At 39.2% G+C, this 27,427-nt stretch overlaps 1 protein-coding gene across 1 annotated transcript in view; it reads right to left on the bottom strand.

Annotated features, from left to right (window-relative positions):
- Positions 1–968: 968 nt before the first annotated feature.
- Positions 969–27,427, bottom strand: part of LOC149459305 (CD109 antigen-like) — a 106,412-nt gene continuing 79,953 nt past the window's right edge. Inside the window, exons 23-33 of the mRNA XM_089681385.1 lie at positions 25,528–25,704; positions 25,096–25,177; positions 21,775–22,006; positions 21,105–21,276; positions 20,337–20,527; positions 16,644–16,799; positions 16,108–16,173; positions 13,710–13,843; positions 11,673–11,823; positions 7,831–7,933; positions 969–2,505 (exon numbers count right to left, since the gene is read on the bottom strand). Of these exons, the coding sequence (XP_089537511.1) occupies positions 2,324–2,505; positions 7,831–7,933; positions 11,673–11,823; positions 13,710–13,843; positions 16,108–16,173; positions 16,644–16,799; positions 20,337–20,527; positions 21,105–21,276; positions 21,775–22,006; positions 25,096–25,177; positions 25,528–25,704 (1,646 nt within the window). The 3' untranslated portion in view covers positions 969–2,323. The remainder of the gene's footprint in view (positions 2,506–7,830; positions 7,934–11,672; positions 11,824–13,709; positions 13,844–16,107; positions 16,174–16,643; positions 16,800–20,336; positions 20,528–21,104; positions 21,277–21,774; positions 22,007–25,095; positions 25,178–25,527; positions 25,705–27,427) is intronic.

Below are 27,427 nucleotides of genomic sequence, written 5' to 3'. Positions count from 1 at the left end.
GCACAATGTAATGCTACAATCCCATCTAACAGCTTTACAGTGTTTGAACCTTATAGGCATAATGTCCTCTTGTATTCCCCTGGTACCATGGTCACACTGGCACCTGAGATATTTGCTGTTGGGATTTCTGGCACAATGGCAGAGACAACACTTGAAGGAGATAATCAAGATATCATCGATGATGCGGCAGAGTCTCCACTGGTGGAAAAGTCTAGACACACTGTCCAAGTCTCTCCAACTGGGTCCTGTCTCATGTCCCATAATTACGCCCCACTTCTTCTTCATTCTTTCTGTGGATCTGTGCTTTCTGAACCTATCCTGCTGACTCTTAAATATTACCCCACCAGATCAGATCATTAGTCATGTGGGGGTGGCCAGCTCTAAGATGAATAAACAAATCCCTACTCCTTAACTAGGATGAAAACCTCCGCACAGAGATACAGTGCAAAACAAGGCATGGTAAATCAGTAACGAGAGAAACAATCCACTTTAGTGGGTCTGCTGGAAATTAAATACTGGTGGCTAGGGATAACAGTTGGATTTGCCTAAAATAAATTTTCAGGGAATTTACAAGATTTGAATTTGATATGACAAAGTGCTATAACAGAAAAATGTGAATGCCCATGAGAACATAGTTCACCTTAGTTCCACCTCTACTTCTTTTCTCAAAATAGAATATGGGATTGATTACTAGTGTTCACTCAGTAAATAAGATGAAGTTGCATTCATTTCAATCAAGGAATCGTGTGCTCAAAAAAAGCCATTTTTTCATAATGCTTGCACATGATTGGATAATTAGAGTGAGCACATTTTCTCATTATTTATTATCATTCATTTTTCAAAGTACATGTTTCCAAGTGAACTACTTTATCTCCTTTAGTAAATCAACCCCTATATGAGCACTGGTGTATGGTTAAATGCACAAATTTAGAAGACACCCTTTTCATCAGATACACAACCAGAGAAAATGCATAAACACACAACTTTTTATTAAAGAAATTCAATAACAGTTTTCTTCTTTAAGCAAAACCATTATCTATACAAGTGTGCATGTGAACCAAAATAAAGGAGCAGCACACCAGAGTAACTAAAGAGGTAAAGCTATTTTAAAGAGCTCTAGGCACTTGAAAAATGCTCCACTTGCCCAATTTGAGTGTTCATTAAAATGTAAAATACTATATTATCTGGGTTTTTTGGAGTGTTTATATTTTGTGAGCCAATCAGACACAGTGCATTGTAGAATGATGCAAATCTGATTGGTTTCTGTCACTGGGAGCTGGTAGGAAAATGTTTAGTTACAGGCAAAGTACACAGAGAGGACGTCAGTGGTGTGATGTATGCTTGGAGTTCTTAATTAAAGTGGAACTTCAGCACAGACTGTCTTTTTCAGTTTTGGATAAAGTGTGGGTGAGTTTGAACTTCCATCACGCTATCGTTTCTGCATGGAGGAGATGTATCCTCACGTCTGGTCCTGGACACCACCCAGACAGGAAATGAGGAGAAACTGCATCAAAGAGGACACAGTTATGAAAAAGGACTTGACAAAGGTTTTAGCCATTCCCTACTCTGTTAAATTAAAAGGCATCTCTACTTCTGTCTGCGTTCACATTGCAAATAGTTTACCTTGATTTCGATCCATTAGGACATAAATAGAGGGGAAGTCTATGTAATGGAGGCACCAACAACAAATACTAAGGTTCTAGTTCTTTCAAACTATATCCAAAAAAAAACAAAAATGTGTCTTGAGTTTACCCTAACTATGACAGTTTCAAAGCTGAGAAATTTGTTAAACAACTATAGTTATTTTGCCGTCCATAACCCTACTGCATAGGATTTTAGGGTTGAATAAAATGAGCAACCTGTCAATAAAACAAAAATGAAATCCATTTTTTTTCTGCATTATTTACAATCAATCTAGAGATTTAGTCCACATTAGTTTCCAATTAGACGTCCTCAGTCTGATAGCCAGTAACATTTACCTACTTCCAGGTCATCCTAATCCCTTCCCAGCCTGTGACAGTGCAGTGAAAGGAGAAGCAGCACAGTGATGAAGTCATGTCTCAAATTGGCTCCTTGTCCTGATACTTCAACACTCCAGCTCTGTTACTGTGGAAGTACAAGAGCCTGATACTAGGATAAACCCAGGTACTTACACTGCTTGCATTCATAGATACATTTAAAGCTGTATTAATGTTTGCAGAGCTGCATTATTGTTGTGTCTTGTATACTTGTCTAGAGTTCAGCTTTAGGGTTTTTTAAGGGTAACTAAAACATAAATCACACGTTAATTAGAACATTTTTGTTAAGCAGGTAAACAATACTGTTAAAAAATATACAACAATAATACAGTGCAGAACCAGAACAAGGACAATCCAGGTGAAGTTCCACTGTTAAATTCTTCGTAATTATTCCAAGAATTATCAGCCGTACAAAAACTACATTCTGTACCACACACATCACATATGTCAGTTGATTTCAGATTATATGTTCTTGAGGCAGAGCTACCTAAAAAGAAAAAACAATAGCATTCATTGCAATGACTATTTTATATAGGATGTTTTTATGCATTAATAGTATGATTTTCAGTTTATATTATGCCAAACAATTAGACAGCAAACCTTCACAGCTTGTCAGGATCGCCACATTTCATTTTGTCAAACTTGTCAAATTTATGGAAAATCAGAAATCTAATCAAATGTGTGTCACTTTAATTTAAATAAAAATACAGTATACAACAATAACTTTATTACATCAAATTACCTAATGCTAACCTTTAAAAAAAATTCCATAATTCACTTTACTATACACAATAGTAACATTTGAATAAAAAAAACTCAGTCATTTTAGGGCCCGATTAAATTTTCACTTCAAAGGAGCGTAATATATTCAAGGTTCATCCAAATAAAAGATGTGCAAATTCTTACCTTTCAATTTCTTAAAGTAGAAGTCCAGTCAAAACCTAGCTAAATCTAAATCTGCTTCCACCCCCATTCAAAATCCTATACTAATTACCCTGTAAAGGAAAGATGTGTATACTTACCTAATTTAAGGGCACTCCAGTGTGGTTACATGATCTCCCCAGTGGCCAGCTTCACAGTAGAGGGGAAAGCAGCCACAACAGCTGCAGAGCCTGGGTGGTGACGGCTTACTATGGAGCATCTGTTGTCTGCTGTCCCTGCTCTTCCCTTAAGCTGGTGCTGGGAGCTGATCACATAGCTGGACTGGAGCACCCTAGATTAGGTAAGTATACACATCTTTCCTTTACAGGATAGTTAGTATAGGGTTTAGAATGGGAGTGGGAGAACGTTTAAGTTTAAGCTTTAAGTTAAGTTACTTGTGTTCCTGGTATTCGTGGGTGCTTTATCACCTCCTGTTCCCCACATATAAAGCTGTTTCTATCAGATTTAAAATGGAGAGTTTTTGACTCATTCCACTCAGCAGAATGTGTTTTAGGGCTTTTTGCCCACTTTTATTCATCGAAACATCAAAGTAATAGAGTTCTGCCCACGCAGTTGTTGTTAAGTATAACAACAAACACAAACATCTGTCAGCCTCCTGGTTAATATTGTTGCACAGCTTTGTTTATTCATTCAAAGGACAGAGCTGTCTCTATCTCATCTATACAGTATATATATATATACTGTATATATATATATATATATATATATATATACGGGCGGACTGACAACTCATGGGGCCCCCGGGCAAAAGGGGATCATGGGGCCCCTATGTCCTGGCCCAAACTCAAAAAAGCCTATGAAAAAAGGTACCAGGGGCATCTCATGGGGCCCCCTACTGACCCCGGGCCCTCAGGCAGTGCCCTAATTTCCAAATGGTCAGTCCGCCCCTGTATACAGTTGCAAGAAAAAGTATGTGAACCCCTTGGGATTACGTGGAGTTTTGCATGAATTGGACATAAAATGTGCTCTGAACGTCATCTAAGTCACAACAATAGAAGAACACAGTCTGCTGAACATAATACTACACAAACATTAGATGTTGCCATGGTTTAATTGCACATAACATGTAAACATTCACAGTGCAGGGAGGAAAAAGTATTTTATGCCCTAGCTTAATGACTTCTCCCAGAGCTAATTGGAGCCAGGAGTGAGCCAACCTTGACTCCAATCAGTGTGATGATATTGGATGTGTTGCTGACAGCTGTCCTGCCCTTAAAAAACACACACTTGTTTTGGGTTTACTGGTTTCAAGAAGCACTGTCTGATGTGAACCATGCCTCGCAGAAAAGAGCTCTCAGAAGACCTACGATCAAGAATTGTTGACTTGCATGAAGCTGGAAAGGGTTACAAAAGTATCTCCAAAAGCCTTGATGTTCATGTGTCCACGGTAAGACAGACTGTCTACAAATGGAGAAAGTTTAGCACTGTTGCTACTCTCCCTAGGCGTGGTCGTCCTGTAAAAATGACTGCAAGAGCACAGCGCAGAATGCTGCATGAGGTAAAGAAGAATCCCAGAGTGTCAGCTAATGACCTACAGAAATCTCTGGCACATGCTAACATTTTTGCTGACACATCTACAATAAGGAAAACATTAAACAAGAATGGAGTACATGGGAGGACACCACGGAGGAAGCCATTGCTGTCCAAAAAGAATATTGCAGCACGTTTGAAGTTTGCAAAAGAGCACCTGGATGTTCCACAGCACTACTGGCAAAATATACTGTGGGCAGATGAAACCAAGATTGAGTTGTTTGGGAAGAACACACAACACTATGTGTGGAGAAAAAAAGGCACAGCACACCAACATCAAAACCTCATCCCCACTGTAAAACATGGTGGAGGGAGCATCATGGTTTGGGGCTGCTTTGCTGCCTCAGGGCCTGGACGGATTGTTGTCATTGATGGGAAAATTAATTCCAGAGTTTATCAAGACATTTTGCAGGAAAACGTACGACCATCTGTCCACCAACTCAAGCTCCGCAGAGGATGGGTGATGCAACAGGACAATGACCCAAAGCATACAAGTAATTCAACAAAACAATGGCTGCAACAGCACAGAATATGCCTTCTGGAGTGTCCCAGTCAGAGTCTTGACCTCAACCCGATTGAAATGCTGTGGCATGACCTTAAGAGAGCAATTCACACCAGACATCCCAAGAATATTGCTACACTGAAACAGTTTTGTGAAGAGGAGTGGTCCAAAATTACTCCAGATCGTTGTGCAGGTCTGATCTGCAACTACAGGAAACGTTTGGTTGAGGTTATTGCTGCCAAAGGAGGGTCAACCAGTTATTAAGTCCAAAGGTTCACATACTTTTTCCTCCCTGCACTGTGAATGTTTACATGTTATGTGCAATTAAGCCATGGCAACATCTAATGTTTGTGTAGTATTATGTTCAGCAGACTGTGTTCTTCAATTGTTGTGACTTAGATGACATTCAGAGCACATTTTATGCCCAATTCATGCAAAACTCCACGTAATCCCAAGGAGTTCACATACTTTTTATTGCAACTGTATATATATATATATATATATATATATATACATATATAAAGGGAGAAAGCTCATAAGTCATTGCAAAGAGGAAGCACACAAGTTATTATAACTCATATCATGAATACAAAACTATTACCTTCAGATTTAAAAAAAAACAACAAATTCACCTCTTTTTGCAGGTAAAAACATTTAACATTTTTTTTTACATTGCAGCCTGTAAAGCATTTTTTTCACTCTTCCACTGGCTCAGAAAACAGTCTAAGGGTTCTTTTTAGGGTTTATATATGGAATTATGAACTTGGATAGGGAGCATGGGATACCTGATGAACTGCAATTGAACAATCTGAAGATTCCTCAACTTTTGGAAGTACTTCACAATCTGCTGGTGCACTTCTGGAAACTAAATGTTCCAGGATTCCTTTTTTTGGGTGCACAAACCATTAGGATGGCTGTTTTTCTACTGTGACCATTTTATTACACCTTGATTCTGGTAGGTAACCGATGTAACCTCCTATGATGTTGCTATTGTGTCTTTGTTTAGGGTTTTCCCTAAACAAAGACACAATTTCCCACGATTTCCCTCCCCCCTTCTTTTTTGTGTTTAGGTTTGTTACTTCTATCTACTGTACTAGCCAGCTGGCTTTATCCTCCTTGCATTTTACCCGATTTTCATTTGAGGTCTGCCATATAGGACATACATCTCTCCTGTTGTCCTCTTATGTATTCCCTTCTTGTGTACATATTGGTAGCCTATAGTATATGAATGGCCTTATTTATGTTTACATGTGGTGTTTATCCAGGTGTGTTTCTGCTTTATACCACTCCTTTATCTCCTGATGAAGGCTTGTTAAGAGCTGAAACACATTGAGGTTCCAAGGTCTCTTTATCCATCTGGAAACTTCCCAACAGATGGAATGGTAACTACCATTTTATGTAGCACAAACTGCACAAATATGTGTTTTGTGCTATTTGTAATTTTGCTCAATAACTTTTGTATTTTTATGATGTTGTTGGTTGGTACCTAGAGAGTTCTACCCTTCTCCCTTCTTTTTTCTTCAGTACAATTTTCAGGATGTTGTACCTATTTTATTATTTACAGTCAAAGACTTGGCACAATTTTATATAATGCAGCCACCACATTTAAAGTGGAAATAAACACATTGATTTTACGGTTTCAGAAAACAGTTATATTCAATGCATGCCGAGAATGCTGTTACATTTGCTTGTGCTCTGAACCATATTGGTGCAATGGCTGGTTTCATAAATGTTCACATGTGCAGCACCATGGCAGTTGGAGACCAAAGGCTAAAACAACAGCTTCTTTGGCTGTACAGGATATGCGGGTTTAGTTCCTCTTTGAGGATTGGTAAACTGCAATATATGAAATTTTTCTTTTGAGTCTGTATTTTGCTGCTGTGACCCAACTTCCTGTTAGAGGGTGGCTAAATTTTCTCTCCATGGTCTCACTGAATGTAGGAATGTAGACTCCTTCTCTTGCTTTCTCCCAAAATGGGCTAGGGTTTATTGACTATTGGATGTGTAGTGTGCATAGAGCATTGCACATGATGGCAGCTTGTTTCAAACAAATGGAAGTGAGAGAGCAGATTAGGAAGTTCATGGAAATCATTACAAGGAGGCAGAAAAACATAGTAAGAAATAATATAATGAAAAATAGATTACAAGGCCAATAAGTAGTGAATGTGCATGGATTATTTCTAAAGAATAAGGATATTGTTTAGTGTAAATTTAACCTTCTTTCTCTGCAGAAAGTCTTAAAGCGAAGTTCCACTCACCCTGTCAAAAAATAAAAGTGAACAGCTACAAAAACTGTAGCTGCTGACTTTTAAAAAACAGCCACTTACCTGTCCCTCGGTCCCATGGTGTGTCCCCTGCAGCCCGTTTCACTGGCCGTCCTGTATTCCTGGAAGCTGGCATCTTCAGTGTAGGCACCTGGCTGTAACTGCTTGCGGCTTCACAGCCAGGTATCCACTGTGCATACGTGAGTAGCGCTGCGCTTCCTGAAAAGTCCTGTAGTCTTCACGTCACGTGTCCCAGAAGTCTACAGGGAGGGAGGACACCTTCTGTTTTTGATCACCTAAGCGATCGGACTGGAAGTGGGAGCGGGTACCTGTCCAATTCGGGTACCTGCTCCCCCCTCCCGCCCCCCAAAGGTGCCAATCCTTAATGGGGAGTGGGGGAGCAGTCCTTAAAGTGGAACTTCCCCTTTTGGGTAGAGCTCCGCTTTAAGAACAGGAATTGTAATGTAATTTTATTAAATGTTATTATTATGTATAACAATAGTATAACATGTTAATTCCTATACAGAAATAATTGTTATTAACTTCAAATATAATTTAAAAAATTATTACTTACTTGGATTGTAATAATCATATATTTTGACTAATGCATCTTGAGAGCTGGCTACTTTTGAGGAGCGTATCATTGGGACAGGTACACATACTTGCTGTCCTGTCACCTGAAATGTAATCATGTTAAATATATTAACCCAATTTACATTACACTTCCCATTGAATGCTCAAATTATTTTATCATAAACATGACCTTCAATTTACACAATTAATTTAACATAAAAAAACACATTTTGGGATATTGCTAAGCTTTTTTGTTTTGTTTTGTAAAATGCCTAACAAAGAGTAAACCTTTGAATTTAACTGTGCCAAAAAAGTCCCTGACCCTTTCCAAAAAACGCACTGGGTGAAAATGCGGAGATGTGACCATGTCCTATAGGATATCTTGTTAAATGGACTGTACTGCATTTCTGCAAAATGCAAAAATCTGCTAAAAACGCTTAGGTGTGGACCTAGGGTCAGAGTGTTTTTAACTCGGTATCACTGTATGCTATACAACACAGGCATTGTTGTGAGATATTAGTGGAGGCTGCCATTACTGAACTCTTCTTGGAGAATACTAGTTCTTTGGCTGTCTTTTAGATGCCTTGACTTCTAAGCTATCCAAGTTGTTGACCTGGAACAAGTATAGGGATCAGTACAGTAGTTCTGACATTTTTCTGACACTCATTTATAACATGTGACTGAAACATACTATAGCCAGACACAGCCAGGCATCTAACAATTTTAGAAGAAGCCCAGTAATGAGAACCCACATACTTCTTTCATGACAGAGCCAAGTTAACAAATTTACTATAACACTTTCAAGTGCCAAATAATTTTATAACATCAGCACTTTCTTACACTGGTGTTTCTAAATGGTTACACTGTGTTTTCTGTGTTTTTCAACATCTGCAAGGCTAGGTTCCTATATATGTGTGCGTGTTTGTGCACACGTGTCGCAGGTACAGCAGCCCATTCATTTAAGCATTAGGAAAAGAGCAGTACATTCCTGTGCAGCAGGGGAACACATGCAATTATCCGTGCATTCCTGACAAGCACAAATGTGAAGCTAACCTTATTCAAGTGTATCATCTTTGAGATTATACTAGAAATCCCAGCGGAACACTCTGCACACTGCTAATTACCCTTTCCAGCAAACGTTGCAAAAAAAAAAAAAAATAGGGATATTTAGTTTGCACATATTGCAATACATGTTTAAGCTGGCCAGCTGCGTTAAAGTAATCCCTCTATGGCCAGTCCTACTCTGCTCTGCAAACACAAATGCTACTGTGGACACAATGCCAACCTGAGGCAAACAGACACAAAGTGGAGGAGAGCTACTAGATTTAGGTCTGACTACTGACCTACTATGCAACAGAAACAAGATATACCTGTGCTCATATCCCAATAGCATGTACATGCATTTATCTTATATTAAGTGCTAAAGGGGTGTAACCACATATTAACACTAGTAATCTGTTTGCTGGAAAGAGTAATTAGCAGTGTACAGAGGGTTCCTCCAGTATTTCTAGTGTTAATATGAGTTCAGTGAGGAGAGGGCTCAGATAAGTATTTGGGGGGCTGACAAAAGAAAGTGTTTTACAATAATGCAGAATGCATTAGGTAAAAAACATTCAGCCTTTACAACTACTTTAAGCTTTGATTAAATTAATTATAGAAGCTGATGGGTTCCCATGTACAGCTTCACCACATTCTGGCTGCTTCAATCTTAGTACATTCCCCTGAATGTTTCTGGAGAACGTCAAATGATTATTATTATATTATTATACAGGATTTATATAGCGCCAACAGTTTGCTCAGAGCTTTACAATATAACGGGAGACAATACAGCAACAATACAGTTCAATACAAGAGGGAAGGAGCTTACAATCTAGGTGCATGTTTATTATTAGGGGTATCCAAACAATACTTTTACCATACTTGATGTCTTTACTCTTTTATGTTTGAAGGTAAAACATATCTTAATGCCTGAACCCATATGGATTATTAAAACTGTAAATATAATTGAAACTAGCTAATATATACGGGGGAATTATACTCTGCTCATATTTGCCCTTCATTTGGTGATAAATAGCAATAGATAGGCTGATATTTTTATTATTAAAGGAAAACTGTCCTAAAATAGTAAAAAAAAAAAAGTATGCTTAAACACACTGAGCATAAACTTTGGCTCCGATAGTGTCCTTTAACACTATCCATGACTTTGCCCTTGACCTTAACAATTACCTTTCAATTGCCTTTACACTAACCTACAGTTGCAAGAAAAAGTATGTGAACCCCTTGGGATTACGTGTAGTTTTGCATGAATTGGGCATAAAATGTGCTCTGAACGTCATCTAAGTCACAACAATAGAAGAGCACAGTCTGCTGAACATAATACTACACAAACATTAGATGTTGCCATGGTTTAATTGCACATAACATGTAAACATTCACAGTGCAGGGAGGAAAAAGTATGTGAGGCCCTAGCTTAATGACTTCTTCCAGAGCTAATTGGAGCCAGGAGTGAGCCAACCTTGACTCCAATCAGTGTGATGATATTGGATGTGTTGCTGACAGCTGTCCTGCCCTTAAAAAACACACACCTGTTTTGGGTTTACTGGTTTCAAGAAGCACTGTCTGATGCGAACCATGCCTCGCAGAAAAGAGCTCTCAGAAGACCTACGATCAAGAATTGTTGACTTGCATGAAGCTGGAAAGGGTTACAAAAGTATCTCCAAAAGCCTTGATGTTCATGTGTCCACGGTAAGACAGACTGTCTACAAATGGAGAAAGTTTAGCACTGTTGCTACTCTCCCTAGGCGTGGTCGTCCTGTAAAAATGACTGCAAGAGCCCAGCGCAGAATGCTGCATGAGGTAAAAGGCGAGTCAACCAATTATTATGTCCAAAGCTTCACATACTTTTTCCTCCCTGCACTGTGAATGTTTACATGTTATGTGCAATTAAGCCATGGCAACATCTAATGTTTGTGTAGTATTATGTTCAGCAGACTGTGTTCTTCTATTGTTGTGACTTAGATGAAATTCAGAGCACATTTTATGCCCAATTCATGCAAAACTCCACGTAATCCCAAGGGGTTCACATACTTTTTCTTGCAACTGTATATCAAGCTCTGTTTTACCGATTTTATCTTTATTTTTTATTCATGTATTTATTTATATATTTAAAAAACCAAGGGTTTTATTGAGTGATCACTGTGATAGCAAATTATAGGCCATCTCAGCTATCACACAATAGAGAATCAGCTCCCGATCATTAGAAGGAGACCCAGAACTGACAGAGAAAGCTCAGTCTCCGTGCTGGGAGTGTCTGCTGAGCGCACTTCTAGCACAAGTATGCATATATGTGGCACCTTGAAAGAAGGTCCATCTTCACAATTCAACATATAAGTGTGAGCTTGGCATAAACAAGTTAAGTAGTAAAATGACTCAGTTACACTGAATTGGAGAGAAATGCTACTTTTTCATATCAGGGATCTCTTGCTTTCTCAAAGCTTGGTGGAGTACCTGAGGATCAAGACTCTAAAACAGGTTTTTGAAATAACCCCTCAAACAGAAGCACATACATGGTAGGATTCCATATTGTTGTAGATTATGCTATTTTAAGAAAGATGTTATTAGGGATCCCAAAAAAAATGGTAAACTGACAGTTAAGGGTCCCTGGAAAATGTTACAGGGACATATATAGGGACACAGCATAAAGAAGACAAAGCACCTCTGCCCTAAAACATCAGTAGATTGAAATATGCACTCTTTGCTAAACTCATTTGCTAGTCTTTTAGTGGGCTCAAGGCACATATCCATTTTCTACCTTTACTTTTTTAACAGAACAAGAATGCTCACCGAATCAAGGTAAATGTGAACTCCCTCATTATGGGTCTCAACTTTCTTAATTAATTCACTGACAGGGATTCCTTCCGGGCTCATGGTGAATCCACTTACAAATCCAACTTCTAGGATGGCCATGCCACTTTGATTAAATTTCCCTCGATAGCTGACAAGAACAAAAAACAAAATTGTGTTATGAATATTAGGAAAAGACTGCACTTAATGTTGAACTGTTATCTTGTGTTTTTCATCATATTGCACTATTCAAATAAAATGTTGAAAAATGGGTGCATGGGGGTAATGGCATGTAGTAGAACAGGGCTGGAGGGTGAAGTGGTGACATGTTGTTGCCTGGGGCAACAAGCACAAAAAATGATGTTATGATAGCCAGACAATGGGAGAGTGGTACTGGCAGCGGTGAGGGGTCTCTTGTATAGTAAGGGAAGTGGTTCATGGCCTATCTGCTTAGCAGCCCGTGCCCCAGTAACCAGGACCTGACCCACATGACGGAGACTCTAGGGACCTAGCCATATGCTAAGGAAGAGTTAATGGGGTCCTGCTTTGTCACTGGGAGATGGGTTGCGGAGTCTAGCTGGACTGGTGGATTGGGACACTGCAATGTGGTGTCTCCTTCAACATGTCACTTCCTGAGCAGGTGTATGTATCATGGGACTGGGAGGCACCTGTATAACAACTTCAGGTTATGATACAGAGACACCGGGGTGCAGCAATAATGTTGATGTCCTATGAACGAGGCCCCGTCTGGTCCTGGGCGTTAATGAGCATGTGCACTGGAGAGTCTGAAGGAATGAGAAGGGTGAGAAAGAGCAAAAGGCCCCATGTGCACCTCATGAGTCGTCCCTGCACACTTATTCCTATAATGCTGGGAGTGAGTGCCTAATGGGTTTCATATTCTAGCAACAAGGCAGGATGTGGAGATTACTAACTAGGATTTTTCTGCTAGTCTTCTAGGGTGAGCCCAAATGTCCAACAGATATAAAATAAGATTTAGAGCCATTTTACAAAGCTGCACAGTTTGATAATATCTACTGGGGCCTCTCGACTGCATAGGCTATTTTCTGGAAAAGGTGAGCTTAGCCTTTAAATTTAGCAAAATATAAAATCCTCAATTATTGCTGGTATGTGATCATTAAAAATTGCCAACATGTATTTTTAGGACCTATTCACACCAGCCACTGCGTTGTAACCGGAGTGCGGTCTGGCGGGATCACCGTACTGTTACCCCTATATTCTTACAACTAACTTTATTGAAATATCACAAAGACATTTCAAAAAGTTAAATTGGCTGCTGCACAGTGTGAGGCAGTGCATCATGCTGCACTGAAAGAAAGTACTACATGCATTATTATTTTTTTCAGCTCACACTGCCCACACCACCGCAACACAAGTGTTTGAAACAGGCACACAGGGGACAAGGCGCATTGCCTTATGCATGCGTTGGGACTGTGCTGGAATAGCCGCCCAATGTAGTCCCACCGCATCTGATGTGAAACAGCCCATAAATGCAATTAGTACAAACTAGTACTGGAACTAATATGTGCATCTTGAGGGTTCTGATGCATGGTAGCATGAGTACATGCTACCATGCATCAGTGTTTGGTACAGCATTCTAAATGAATAGCAACCTACTGCACATCATATATTTTGGTAGTGTGTTGTAAAATTTCAAATAAGGTGGCAAAGTATCTTAAGCAGAAAAATGACATAACCCTTTGTTTAACCCCTTTGTTGTTCTGCTCATTTTAGGCAGAAAATAAACAGTAGTTTTGATTACTTTTATTAGCATCTAGCATCAACTCTATTAACTTTTTTTTCTTTCCACCAGAATTCATAAATCACTTCCTTTCCTTGTTTATTTGTATGTGTTGTTTTTTTTTTCAATAGCGTATGGATTGCTTAAAGGACCTCTTGATGCTTTCTTTCATCCTTAAAACTACATATAATGACAGCTATTGAATTATTGAAGGAGGGTAAAAATAAAAGGAATAACAATCCCATAATCCTGCCTTTGAGGATGTTTAATTGACATACCTTGTGCATATTTCTGCAGAAAGACGATCAGTGCTCTGTGTGTCTTCTTCCACTGAGACTTTTAATGAGAAAGCTTCTGATACGGCAGCACTCCTATGCCTGGAGGTTGCTTTCAGGTTATATATTATATTGAGCTGCAATATAAAATTAATAAAAAACATGTTGATGCAGAGTTTTGGCCTCGGCTGTCTTGAAATACGAGTTTCTTAGCAAATAATAAAATTGCTTTTCTTTACCACTTAATATACAACAACAGGGGTCTCCAAACTTTACAAACAAAGGGCCAGTTTACTGTCCTTCAGATATTAGAGGGGCTGGATTGTGGTCAGTGGGGGTAGAAACTGTCCCGGGCCCAACATCAGTGAGAATAAACATTGCCACGGAGTTGGCAGTCAGTTACATAGTGCCTGTGGTCAGTAGAAGGAGGGATAGTGGCCCATCATTGGTATTACTGGGAGGAACAGTACCCCATAATTGGTATCCATGGAAGAAATAGCACCTTATTGTTGGTATCAGTGGGAGGAATAGTGCCCTATCATTGGTGTCAGTGGGAGGAATGGTGCCCCATTATTGATATCAGTGGGGGGAAAAGTGCACCATTATTGATATCAGTGGGAGGAATAGTGCCCCATTATTGATATCAGTGGGAGGAATAGTGCCCCATCATTGATATCAGTGGGAAGAATAGTGCCCCATCATTGATAGTAGTGGAAGGAATGGTGCCCATTATTGATATAAGTGGAGGAATAGTGCCCCACTATTAGTGTCAGTGGCAGGAATTATGCCCCACTGTTGGTGTTGGTGGAAGGAATAGTGCCTTAGTGGGATAGTGGGATAGTGGGAGGACTATTACCCCAAGGGCCGGATAAAGGCTAGCAAAGGGCCACATCTGGCCTTCAGGCCACAGTTTGGAGCCAACTGTACTAAAATATGAAATGCCTAACTGATTTTTTCACAAGTATATGGGTTTATTTTTTAAAATTAAGCAGATTATCACATTAAACTCCAGCAAGTTAATGCAATAATATTCTAGTATGCACATGGACAGAAAAAATGCTTCTATTATGGGGCATCTGGTTTTTTTTTTTGTGCATGAACGCAGCTGCATGTTATTCAATGTGGCTATGAACAAGAAGGTATTTATGTGCCTTTTTGTGTGCAGCATTCAAGAGCATAAAAAAGTGCCTTTGGAGAGCACAAACCCACGCATGTGGCTAAATGTATTATATGGGCTAGAATAAAATTATATTCTAGCCAACAGAATGACTTTATATTCATACACCTATATATGCCATACGCGCTAAACAAGCATAAATACGTGCTGTTAAAGACGCGTCATTAGAGGCAATTTTTTCTGTAAAATTCTGACAAAAAAATTAAGTATAAATTTCTATGCATGTGTGCATTAAATCTAGGAGTGGAAGCCTCTCTTGTCAATTAATAGAGGCACAACTGAAAATGTCTAAGACCTCATGCACACTGGGGCATTAAAAACACCACTTTCAGGGGTGTTAGACATTTTTCATCTGACTCTAAATGCCCCTCCATGTTAGCCTATGTATCCATGCACACATAGGCATTTAGAGGTGTTTAGATGGAGAACAAAGCCCACTGCCAATGGGTTTTTTAAATGATTGATGCATCTAAACTTGGAAAAGCATTTAGGAGAGCTAGGCAGGCACCCTGTGTGCATGAGGCATAAACCATATCTCATTGTCACTAAAAAAATACCAAAGTAATTTCCATCTCCAGTAAGAGACACATATGAGAATCTTCTTAGACAGACAAATCAAAGTTGTAGTATTCTTATTTTCATAGTATTCTGTCTTTTTTTGGTACATTGCTGTGATATATTATGTTATATTATTATATGTAATATGTGATACTGTTAGTTACATTTTAGTGTGGATTTTGTGCTGTTATGGGTCAAGGAACTTTCTTTGGTTGATTGTAAATATAAGAATTAGGATTTTAAGTTATATTTACTGTATTTCAGCATAAATTTGACTCTGAGTTTTTATCAGCACAAAAAGAGGCATGGTTTTCAGTGCGGTGTGTGTCCATGGGGGGACTGTAATGCACCAGATTTTGTGAGATGTTAATTTGACCCTGTTTGTGGGTTGATGGATACTTATCCTGATAGTTTATTGTTTGTACTGTGTTCACTTTCTGCAGGTCAAATAAAACTCTGCTGGAGAAAAAGATTACACACTGCAATGAGCATAGGCAGTGTTAATTAGGTGAGTATTCAAACTTAACACCAAACACAAGGCAGTATGCCTGAGAAGAGCTAATGTCTTCTGCTATTTGTATGGATAGATTCCTTATTTTTTGTTTTTACAGACTTCTCTTTGCTGTGGGTAAACTGTGCATGTAACAGTTTTGTTTAATTAAGTACCTGTACAGCAGCCAGTCCTCTTCCAACGGCAGTAACATTGATTGAAAGTGGTTGGGAGACTTCAACCTAACATAAAAAAAAGTAATGAATTTACATTTATGCCTTAATCTCAAAGTGTATTATGTTGCACATGCATTTTTTGTTTGTTTGCCTTTAATATGTGTGTACCTACCTCTTTCTGTAGCTAGGGGATGCTCTATGTAGTTAGTCCAACCTTTCTTCTTCATGGATTAGCCTTTATACACCACATATACTGTATTCTGCTGGAGCTATAAACACTATGATTTTTTGCCCTGTTTGATGTTCATCTGTTATGATCTGCACAGGTTTTTGGTTTAAAGCTTTCTATGATCTTCAAGATATCATTTAGACCGAGCCACTGTCTGCCTAGCTACTGAGACTGTAAGTTAAACTATCTCACAATAACTGGATCAGTTATACAGATCACACTTTCAGTGCTTAGATTGCAGAAGCAGAACAGTGCTATTACTTTATGTGTAATCTGATTAGTGTTGTTACTTTACAGAATAAATTACCTGTTCACTTTGTAAAACCATGAGATTTTCACTGTTGACCTGAAATACTTCTGGCTTCCTTGCGTTTAACCCAGTAATAGAGAGCGTGAGTGATGTTTCATTAGCTGGGGCAAGAAGCATAAATTTGGACAAAGCCTGTAAAGCCATAATTGTGTCCTTAAAGAAAAAACAGACATAAAATTTTAGTCACGTCACTTATTCAAGCAAATTTTTCACAGGTTAGTTTTCTTTTTTTCTTTCTGTTCATTATTTTTCTTTAGTTGCAATCAAAAAATCCTTTATCCATATCACTGGAGGAAGGAATGTTTTACATAAACCAACCCATATGCAGCCCTGTCCATTGACCCTGTTAAGGAGGAACAGCAGCCATTTTGCTGGATACCTTGAGAACAGTACTGAGATTGGCTGCCTTTCTGAGCAGCTGGACTTAACCCCACTATGAGAAAGGAAGAGGGTCAGAGTTGCAGCTGAAAATAGAGAGGACAGTATTGTGTTGCTGAGTGAGGGTTGCCAACCATCCATATTTTCACAGACAGTTTGAAAAAAAAAAACCCTGATTTCTCCCACCTTTAAAAATCTGTGGACAAGAGAAAATACAGTAGCTAGCAGCAGCTGTCACTTTAGGTTGTTAAACTGGCCATATATGGATCAAAGTTTAGCTCATTCAGCAAGAACTAGACAAATTTTGACCCATCTATGGGCAGGCTGGTTGTACTGAAGTTGATTGATAGATCGACTTCAATACAACCAACCTGTCACATTTTTTTCATGTGATCACTGCTGGTGGCTATAACAGCCAGCAGTGATCATTGTGTTCTGACGATGGTGAGGGCTCCCTGCTCTCCCCACTGGTAGAACACAATAGCACTGCAGGAGGGATTCTCCTATCAAAACTGTGTTGATGTGGGAATCTACCAATTTTCTTTCCTTAAACCTGTTGTTAAATTGCATAATGTATGGTTAGCCTTAGTTTATGCACCTTTTTGAGAGCCGAGTACAGTCTCCTTGCAGGAATAGGACTGAGGAGGCTGGATCTGCTCCACCTCCCAGCCTATCTCTACTGTTTCCACCCAGCTCTACCCTCTGGTGTGAAGTGCATGGAAACACTGCCAGTGAAAGTGTTTGTGGTTTCAGCTGCAAATGTGAATACAGGCAAAGCACACAGTTCTAGATCTCTTCTGCTTGTTGGCGAGGCCTGAGCCTCAGGGAGACTTACTTTACACTGTACACCCCCCTCTCTACCCCCCTTCAATATGATGTTCTCCCCTCTCCTCCCTGCACTATGTTGTTCTCTCTTCAAGAAAGCAGTATTTGTGTTGGAGAACTCAGTGTTAGGATGTGTTATGGGGGATCACAGAGGAGAAGGTTCACACTCATCCCCCTGTAGCACCCTCCGGTGCTATTATTTGTATAGTTAGGATAAGTATAGCTGTGTTTCTCTGCTTAACAGAGAGACTGTTAGGAAAATCTAATTGGTCTCTCTGCTTAGCAGAGTGCTGTGATGGATTAGTCAGGTCTGCTCAAGATGCTCTGGTGCTGCATATTTTGCCTTGAGTTATGCATGCCATCAAGAACCTATGAGAGCCTTCCAGAACCTGGGAGGGAACTAGGCAAATGAGCAGCATGAATATGGATACAACTCTGGCCAATTGCAGGGGAGGGTGGCCCCATTGCATGCTGGGAGTGGTATTTATGTTCTGTGAGCACATGGGTTCAGCGTATTTCCCTGGAGAGGATTGCACTAAGCCTGCCTGGAGGCAGACTTGCCTCCTCTGGCACTTGCTGCCATGCGAGCCTTGGGTGGGCAACCTGAGGGCCTAAGGTTAGGAAGAGTGACCCTGGTTCTACAGTAAGCTGACTGAGGGGAGCTATCTGACAAAGATCTGTCTGGTATCACTGGAGAGAGTCACTTGTTAGACTGGAGAGAGACTGACATTCTGTCCTTGGACTTGTGAGTACAGACACTGAGAGATCTTGGGGACTCAGTGTGCTTAGCTACACGTCTGGTGTAGTGTGAGTGTTGAAAAAGAGAACACTGGCTGGTGTTCTGAAGAGCTTGTCCAACCATTGCTACTGCAAAGGACTTTGCTCAGTTCTATTACTTTTGGACTGCCACAGTTTGCCATAACAGGCCTGTACTTGAGGATCTAACCCTGCAACTACTACTACCGTTAAAGGGACTTTGCTCACTCCTAAACTACTTGTTCCTACACTTTAAAGAGAAGTCTGACAGCTGAAGACATTGTCCTCCCTCCCTCCCTCCCTCCCTGTAGTCTTTTGGGACACGTGACAGGTCCCAGAAGACTACAGGACCAATTATGAAGCACAGCGCTACTTGCGCATGCGCAGTGGGTACCTGGCTGTGAAGCTGCCAGCAGTCACAACCGGGTGACCACACTGAAGATGCTGGCCTCCAGGAATACAGGACGGCCAGTGAAATGGGCTGCAGGGACACACCTCGGGACCTCGGAACAGGTAAGTGGCTGTTTTTTAAAAGTCAGCAGCTACAGTTTTTGTAGCTGCTGACTTTTATTTTTTGACAGTGTGAGTGGAACTCCGCTTTAAGCTAATTCTCCCTGGAGAAGAGACGCTTAAGAAGAGATAAGATCAAAGTATACTGTATAAGTATCCAAGTGGTGATTCTAGAGAAAACTATTCAGTCTCAGTTGGCTCAAGAGGACACATGGTCACTTAATGAAATTGGATGAGAAGTAATTTAACCTTAAACTGCATTGGGGGTTCTTTACTGCTAGAACAGCAAGGATGTAGAACTCCTTTCCACAATTGGTAGTGTCAGCAGGAAGTATCAACAGTTTAAACTTTTAGGCATCCTAGCAAACACAACATACAGGGATATGGGAAGTGATAGGGACATAAATGCATACACACACCCACACAGGTTGAACTGGATGGACTGTCTTTATTCAACCTTATCAACCATGTAATAGGATTATCTGTCATATTTCAAGCTGTAAGTAAATAATGCGCTATGAAAATTTTTCATGTTTTATCAGAAAAATAAAATTGTCGTACGAGGCTTGCAACCCTGTATAAGATACAGGTGCAGGCTTGAGAGGACAGCCATATAATTTAGTTCTACCTATTTATTAGCTTCTGGAGAACACATGCCAGTGGTGCAGAGTCATAATGATCTGTTCTTTAGCCATTGTTGCCTAGCTTGCACATTGTGCTGCCTGCTGAGGGAGTTATTGGCTACTGACTGCTGTTAGGAAGACACACAAAGGGCATCTGGATGGTGAGAGGCCTCTGTCCATCCATACAGTGATCTTATTGGTCTCTGACAGATCCTGTTTGCTGCCAGTGGAACTGGATTGGCAGATTTGATCCAGCAGATTTTATGAATTTTAAGAATTAATGGTGACCTCAAGCATCTGCTAAAGTGCAGACCCTTTCTCTGTGGATAGGGAACGCATGAAATTGCACACATGTTTCCCAGCCACAGAGATGTGAACCTAGCCTAAGAATAGAGGGGGCTGTGATGTAATGGATCTCAGTCATCACACAAAAATGCAATTCAGACCTCTGCTGGAAGAATATATTACTGACTAGATATTTGCATATTTTATTTCAATACCACTGTTATATTGGTAAATTGGTATTACTGACACTAATCTGGAACCAGAGCCAATCCTTGAAAGGGTACTACAAACGTTCATAGAAAACATGGCTTACTTGTGTAGATATAAAACCACCAAGGTGGTTCCTTTGCTGGCTCAGCCATTTCATGACAAGAATGCCATCGTCAATCTTATTCTGATGATAGTAGGAAAGCAAAGCATAGGCTGCTGTTTCAATATCTGATGTCACTGGCATCCAGTAATAGAATGTGTTTTCAAAAGGTGAAGACCAGTATTTAGATGATCCTGTATAAATAAAACAGTTTTGTTTATTCATGTAAAAGCGGCAGATGTCAGATAGTTAATTTATCTATATATAATATGTACAGGAAACTAGAAAAAAATGTGTATATACTTAAATCTGTCTAATTATTAGCCTATTTAGTATAAAAGCTTTCGACTTACTTTAAACAAATCTTAAAAGATTTTAAAAAATATTTGAAGGTTTTTCTATCCTTATTATACTAGTAGGCTTGTTAAATAGATGTAGGACAGATATGTCCTCAGGCAGCCTAAGTCAAACTTTCTGTTTTGAAGAGCCAGGAACAGACAGAGATGAAGTACTCTGGCAGCTGTCCTTTCTAGTTTGAATTTGACCTTACTTCCGGCTGTATCTGAGATAGAAAGTGAAAATAAATCTACCAACAATACAAAGACAGCTTAAAAATAAAAACTGACAGGGATCCTAACCATTCCTTACTCAATTAACAGCTTTGGTATGGCTTTACATACACTTTAAAGTGCAACTCCAGCCTACGTTTTTCACATTTTGGAAAGGGATCAGATCTCTGCTTTTATTGCTTTTTGTGACCAGTATGCTTACCTGTAATTGTAGCTCTTGAACTAAGCTGATCCAGCGCAGCATTTGCTTTGGTGCTGTTAGCCAGTGTTAATGCATATGCAACAATTGATAAGGTATAATTGCTAGAAATTCCTTCATCAAACTTTTTCTCAAGATATTGAACAGCTTTATTAATGTTTGACTGATAACGATGCTAAAAAAATATACAATTTTCAGTTGTAGTAATATCAACAAAAGGAGGAACTATTGTCAATAGCCTGTTAAATCATAATTAATACATTCATTATTTTACTATATTCCATATATAAGGGCATAGGATATGAACAAGAAAGCCATTTAGAAATCAAACACTTTTGTTAACCATGAAATGACATAACTTAAACTTTTACTGCATTACAACTATATGGCATTTCTTCTCTAGACCTAGGGCAATGGTGAGTAATGCTTAAACTTCCACCCCCATTTCACCTATTAGGAGATTAGCATAAAGACAACTTTCATATGTTGAGTTACACGCTATATAAGTAGGGTGTAACTGTTAGTAAATAGGTTACAGCTGTAACACAACAAAATTGTGTTTGGTTATTAGCCCATCCGTAACCTCGTCATTTTGATGCTTCTGTCCAGCAGTGATGTACTGAAGTAATCTGCTCATGAGTTCAAGTAATCAAAATTATGTTTTCATACTTACACTGTAATATTCATCTTCTAACAGTGAGGTCAAAATATAAGCAGTGAGGGTGATGGGACCATTCAGCCCACCCTGGAGTTCATAATGAATAACACGCCCAGGCTCAGAGAATATACCCGTGTTTATATCCTGGTACTGAATTAGCCAATCGACTGTTTGATTCAAAACATCAGGATTTACATATATAAATTGCTGAGCCTGAAGGAAACATCTAAATACAAAAGCTGAGAGCCTGCAAAAAACCAGAAGTATTATGAATAGAATTGGAAAAAAAATATCCATATAAAAAAGAGCACACAAACTAAGTAACTACTAAGATTTTTTGCTCACCATTGAAGCCAACTGATCGCCTGTTACCATATGCAGCTTAATCCTTTAAAGTCATACAAATTATATATTATCAGTCAGCAGTTTCTTATTGATTGTGAAGAAACTGCGGCTCTGGGATTTCAGCGGTTTTTCAGCCAATGGTTTGACCAAATGTTAAGGCATCTGATAGTACTACCAGCCATGATGTTTTCTCCACCTTATGTAAGTGTTTCAGGGGTTCTAGTTGCTTATATGACCAGAGGGAGTAGACTTGCAAAGTAGCAGAAGATGATCGGTGAACTTGGCTGCTAATGTGTGCACACTCTTTGCAAAGAAAAAAGGAAACAAGGAAAAAAGCGCGTATCCAGGAAAAAATATTTGTTACCATAGAAGTGACAGTACTGATGTACTGTATTTTGATAATCAAAGCAGTAATGATGGAGGTAATAGCCTCCAATATACATTATGAATCATTTAGGGGTCAAAATAGAAATGGATACTGAGTAGCAAATACACATAAATGTTGCACTGCATCAGCTAATTTGCAGCTACATTTATTTAATAGAAGCATTAAAACATTGACAGATGGAGGTCTGGAACAATTACCATTACCTATCCCTTTTGGATAGTGGAGCATAGAAGAGAGAGCAGCTTTTAGTAACACCTTCATTAGACCTGAAATTGAATTTCCAATCTAATACAATACTGAGATACTTGGAAAGGGGAAATCATCCATGTTACTATACATTCCTGAGATACTTGCAGGATTGTATAGTAACATGGATGATTTCCCCTTTCCAACTTTATCTGTCATCTTCTGGTGACATGGAAGGAGCTTGAGGGGTTGCAGGGGGCAGAATCGTGACCTCGCCCATGCTCCAGGGGGGCCATGTGGCCTCCCTGTCACATTAGGATTTACACTAATTCTCTGGGGAGAAGGTGCTTGCCACATCACCCTGCTTAGGTAATTCTGTAAATTCAGAGGACCCTCTGAGTTTCTGCTTTCACCTACACAGGGTGACTGGGCAAGCCCTTTCCCCCGAAGGTGCAATCTCTGCTCAGCTCCCCCGCCCTGCTCAACCCTGCATGTGCACACAAGGTGGAGGCAGGCAGGACACACTCTGAGCTACCAAACAGGCAGACGTCTAAGTGAATTGGGAAGTCAGGGGGCCCAGGTGGAAGAAAAATATATTTGAAATATATTTTAAAAATATTCTTCCCAAATATATTGCCATATATTTGAAATACTACAATTTTAGCCATATTCAATAGATTTCATTAAATATATATATGTATATACTGTATATGTATATATATATATATATATATATATACTGCATGTTGAAATGCGTTTGTGTTACAAAATAGATGAAAAATATTTCTAAAAATACATTTCAAATATATCGTATGTCTTTAAAAATACAAATCTACATTTTTGGAATGCATTTACAAGTATATCTAAAAATATATGTTAAAATTACTTTTTTATATGTTAAAAAATTTGAAGAATATATTTAAATAATATATATTTTTAAAAATGTGGGTCCGAGTTTTCTCTTTTACATGCAAGTGGCTTTCACTCAGCAGCTCAGAGCGTGGCTTGCCTGCCCATAGTTGGTGTGCATGTGTTGCCCGCAACAGGTGAGATAGAAGAGAGACAGCGGGACAGCCAACATACAGTCACAGAGCATCCTTGTATAGGTAGCAGACCTCCCAACTATGTGGTATTCAAGAAATAAATGGTTTCTCTATCCTAAGGTGGACAGTCTCTCCAGGTCTTTGCAAACTCTCTATTCAAAAGAATTACCACTTGGAGTATCTCGGCTCATAGTGGGAGTATCTTGGTGCACAGTGGAAGCAGCTGGTGGTAGTGGGGGCTATGCCTCTGTCTAGTGAGATCTGGTATTTGCTGGGTGTGGTCTTATTCAGTCAATATTCAGTCATAGGTATGCTCTTAGAGGTATTAAGAAACCTACTAATCTTTGCTGAATATGAGATTTGTACTCATACTAACAAGCAGGAAAAAGTCACATTTATGTGATTATTTAATAAACAAGACCTATTAAAATTAAAAGATGATCTCTCTCTCTTTCTGTGTGTGTGTGTATATATATTATTGTTATTATTATTATACAGGATTTATATAGCGCCAACAGTTTGCTCAGCGCTTTACAATATAATGGGAGACAATACAGCAACAATACAGTTCAATACAAGAGGGTTAGGAGGGCCCTGCTCCTTGGAGCTTACAATCTAAGAGGGAGGGGCTAGGTACAAAAGGTAATAACTGTGGGGGCTGGACTGGTAGGAGGAAGAGAAGATTCCATTATTAGCTGAAGGCATGATAGGCTTCACTAAAAAGATTTTCAGAGATCGCCTAAAAGTGAGTAGGCGATAATCTGATAAATTGGGGTAGAGAGTTCCAGAGGATGGGGGAGGCTCTGGAGATGTCCTGCAGATGAGCATGAGAGGAGGAGACAAGGGAGCTAGAGAGTAGAGGTATTGTGAGGAGCAGAGAGTGCAGTTTGGGTGATATTTGGAATCAAAATTGGTGATATAATTTAAGTCAGAGTTATAAATGGCTTTATATGTTATTGTTAATGTTTTTAATTTTATTCGTTGGGCAATGGGAAGCCAGTGGAGGGATTGGCAGAGAGGGATGGCAAATATGGAACGGTAAGTAAGGTGGATGAGTCTGGCAGCAGCATTCATGATAGACTGAAGTGGGGATAGCCTGCGATTAGGTAAGCCAATGAGGAGGGAGTTACAATAGTCGAGGTGAGAGATAACCAGGGAGTGAATAAGTTGTTTAGTAGTTTCAGAGGTTAAGAACGGGCGGATCTTGGACATGTTGCGGAGGTGAAGTCTACAAGATTTGGACAGCGATTGGATTTGGGGCTGAAAGGACAGATGGGAGTTTAAGATTACATCTAGCACCCTGGCATGAGCGGAGGGACTGATGTATATATATATATATATATATATATAAAAAATGATGTACAATGTGCTTACCATGTACTTCCAGAAGAATCATAGTTTCCAAATGCACTAAATGAACCATCATGTCTCCTATAATTTAATTCATTTTGATAGCCTGGGTATACAAAAATTTAAAAAAATGTAATGTCATATAATGCTGAAATGTAGAATATTATATTTATTGTAATTATCAAGAGTGTTTAACAACAATAAAAAACATATTTCCATGCACCAGCTGGTGTGGTTTCTATATCCAAGGTACTAAATGTATTCAAATAGGTGCATGACCTTTGTGGGTTTAGTACACTGTAGGCACCCTTGGGATCTGGAAAGATTTATTAATTACACTCCAATGTGCTCATGTCTAGTAAAAGCCTGGTCCACCAATTAACATACCAAGAAACAAATTGGCTGAATCATAGGTCTTAATCTGGCTTAGTCAGTTATAAACATTAAGTAATATACCTTGTTGCATATTCTCTGTGGCTCTTGTTCTTATGTATTCAGTTGCTTGGTTAGAAGCTTCTAAGTACTGAAGAACATAGATGTCTGGAGCAAGGAAAATCATGTTTTGTTCACCACAGCCACATGGCATTTGTATCAGAGACTCTAGGCCATCAATTGAAGGTATAAGAAGATTACCTGTTTTAAAAGAGTATTAAAGAAGCATACATTCATATAAGAAACATATATGTATAATTCTAGTATGCATAAATCTGAATTAACTAATGTGCTTAGAGATACTGTATAAGATACTGTTTACCAGTCAAAGTAACATAGTCAGGTTAAAAAAAGACACAAGTCCATCTAGTTCAGGCAATAGAAAGAACAAGCAAATAGAAAATCTCCATATACACAGTCCTATATCCACAGTTGATCCAGAGGAAGGAAAACAATCTAATAAAGCTTAGTTCAGTTTGCTCCAGCAAGGTAAAAAAAATTCCTTCCTGCTCCCCAGGAGAAAATCAGATATTTCCTGGATCAACTACTCCTGGTGTTATTACCTATAAATGTTAGTATCCAGTTATATTTCGTGCATTTAGGAATGTATGCACCCCTCTTTTTAAAATAATCTACAGAGCTAGCCAGAACTAGTTCTTGAGTGAGTCTATTTCACATTTTCACAGCTCTTATTGTGAAGAAGCCATTCCGTACATGGATGGTAAATTTTGTAATGACCTGAAAGTGAATTAGGTTACACCAAGTTCACTATATTGATTACTTATGTATTTATACATGGTGATCGTATCCCTCCTTAATTACCTCTTCTCAAGATGCAATACATTCAGTTCAGCTAATCTTTCTTCATAGTAGAGTTCCGCATGCCTTAATCATTACCCTCTGAATATGGTCTTTTAGGCAGTTTTCTGTCCATTTGCAAACTGAATTTTCTAAGTTTGAAGAATTTACCTTATACATTAGCTAAGTTTTTCATTACATCCTCATAAAAAGAAATCAGATTTGTGTGATCTTTTATTAAACTCTCAAGCATCTTCCCAATATAGAAGTTAAACTAACCGGTCTGTAAAGACTTGGTAGAGACTTTGATCCCTTTTTAGATATAGGCATCACATTGGCCTTATGCCAAGCCAGTGCTTCTATGCCAGTCATTAAAGAGTCTCTACAAATTAGAGACAATGGCTTTAAAATAACAGGAGCTTAACTTTTATAGGGCATGTGGATTTATGCCATATGGTCCAGGTGCTATATGCACCTTTATTTGTGTAAATGCTTCTGGACCAGGGGCAGACTGACCATTTGGAAAATCGGGCACTGCCCGAGGGCCCGGGGTCAGTAGGGGGCCCCATGAGATGCCCCTGGTACCTTTTTCATAGGCTTTTTTGAGTTTGGGCAAGGACACAGGGGCCCCATGATCCCCTATTGCCTGGGGGCCCCATGAGTTGTCAGCCCACCCCTGTTCTGAACCATATCAATTTTGAGCCACAGTGGATCATTTGGGGCTATGTCAGTACTATCCCCATTATGAACTTGAGCTCTCCTATTTTCCTTTGTATACACAGAGCTGAAGAAGGCATTTAATAACTTTGCCTTCTCTTTTTTCCCAGTCACCAGCTCAAAATTATCTTGTAAAAGGACTACATGTTTAGACATGACATTTTTAATATTAACCATTTGCCCTCCAGAGAATTTACTCCCCTTCCTGACCGGGCCATTTTTTGTGCTACGGCGCTGCATTACTTTAACTGACAATTGCGCGGTCATGCAAAGCTGTACATAAATTAAATGTATGACCTTTTTTTCCCACAAATAGAGCTTTCTTTCGGTGGTATTTGATCACCTCTGCGGTTTTTATTTTTTGAACTATAAACAAAAAAAGACCGGCAATTTTGAAAAAATAAAACAA

Source organism: Staurois parvus, unplaced genomic scaffold, assembly GCF_062004578.1.
Source record: "Staurois parvus isolate SC_StPar_1 unplaced genomic scaffold, SC_StPar_1.0 ptg000264l, whole genome shotgun sequence".
Classification (NCBI taxonomy): Eukaryota; Metazoa; Chordata; class Amphibia; order Anura; family Ranidae; genus Staurois; species Staurois parvus.
The sequence above is the reverse complement of the archived record's forward strand: the minus strand, read 5'-3'. Positions and strand labels throughout refer to the sequence as shown.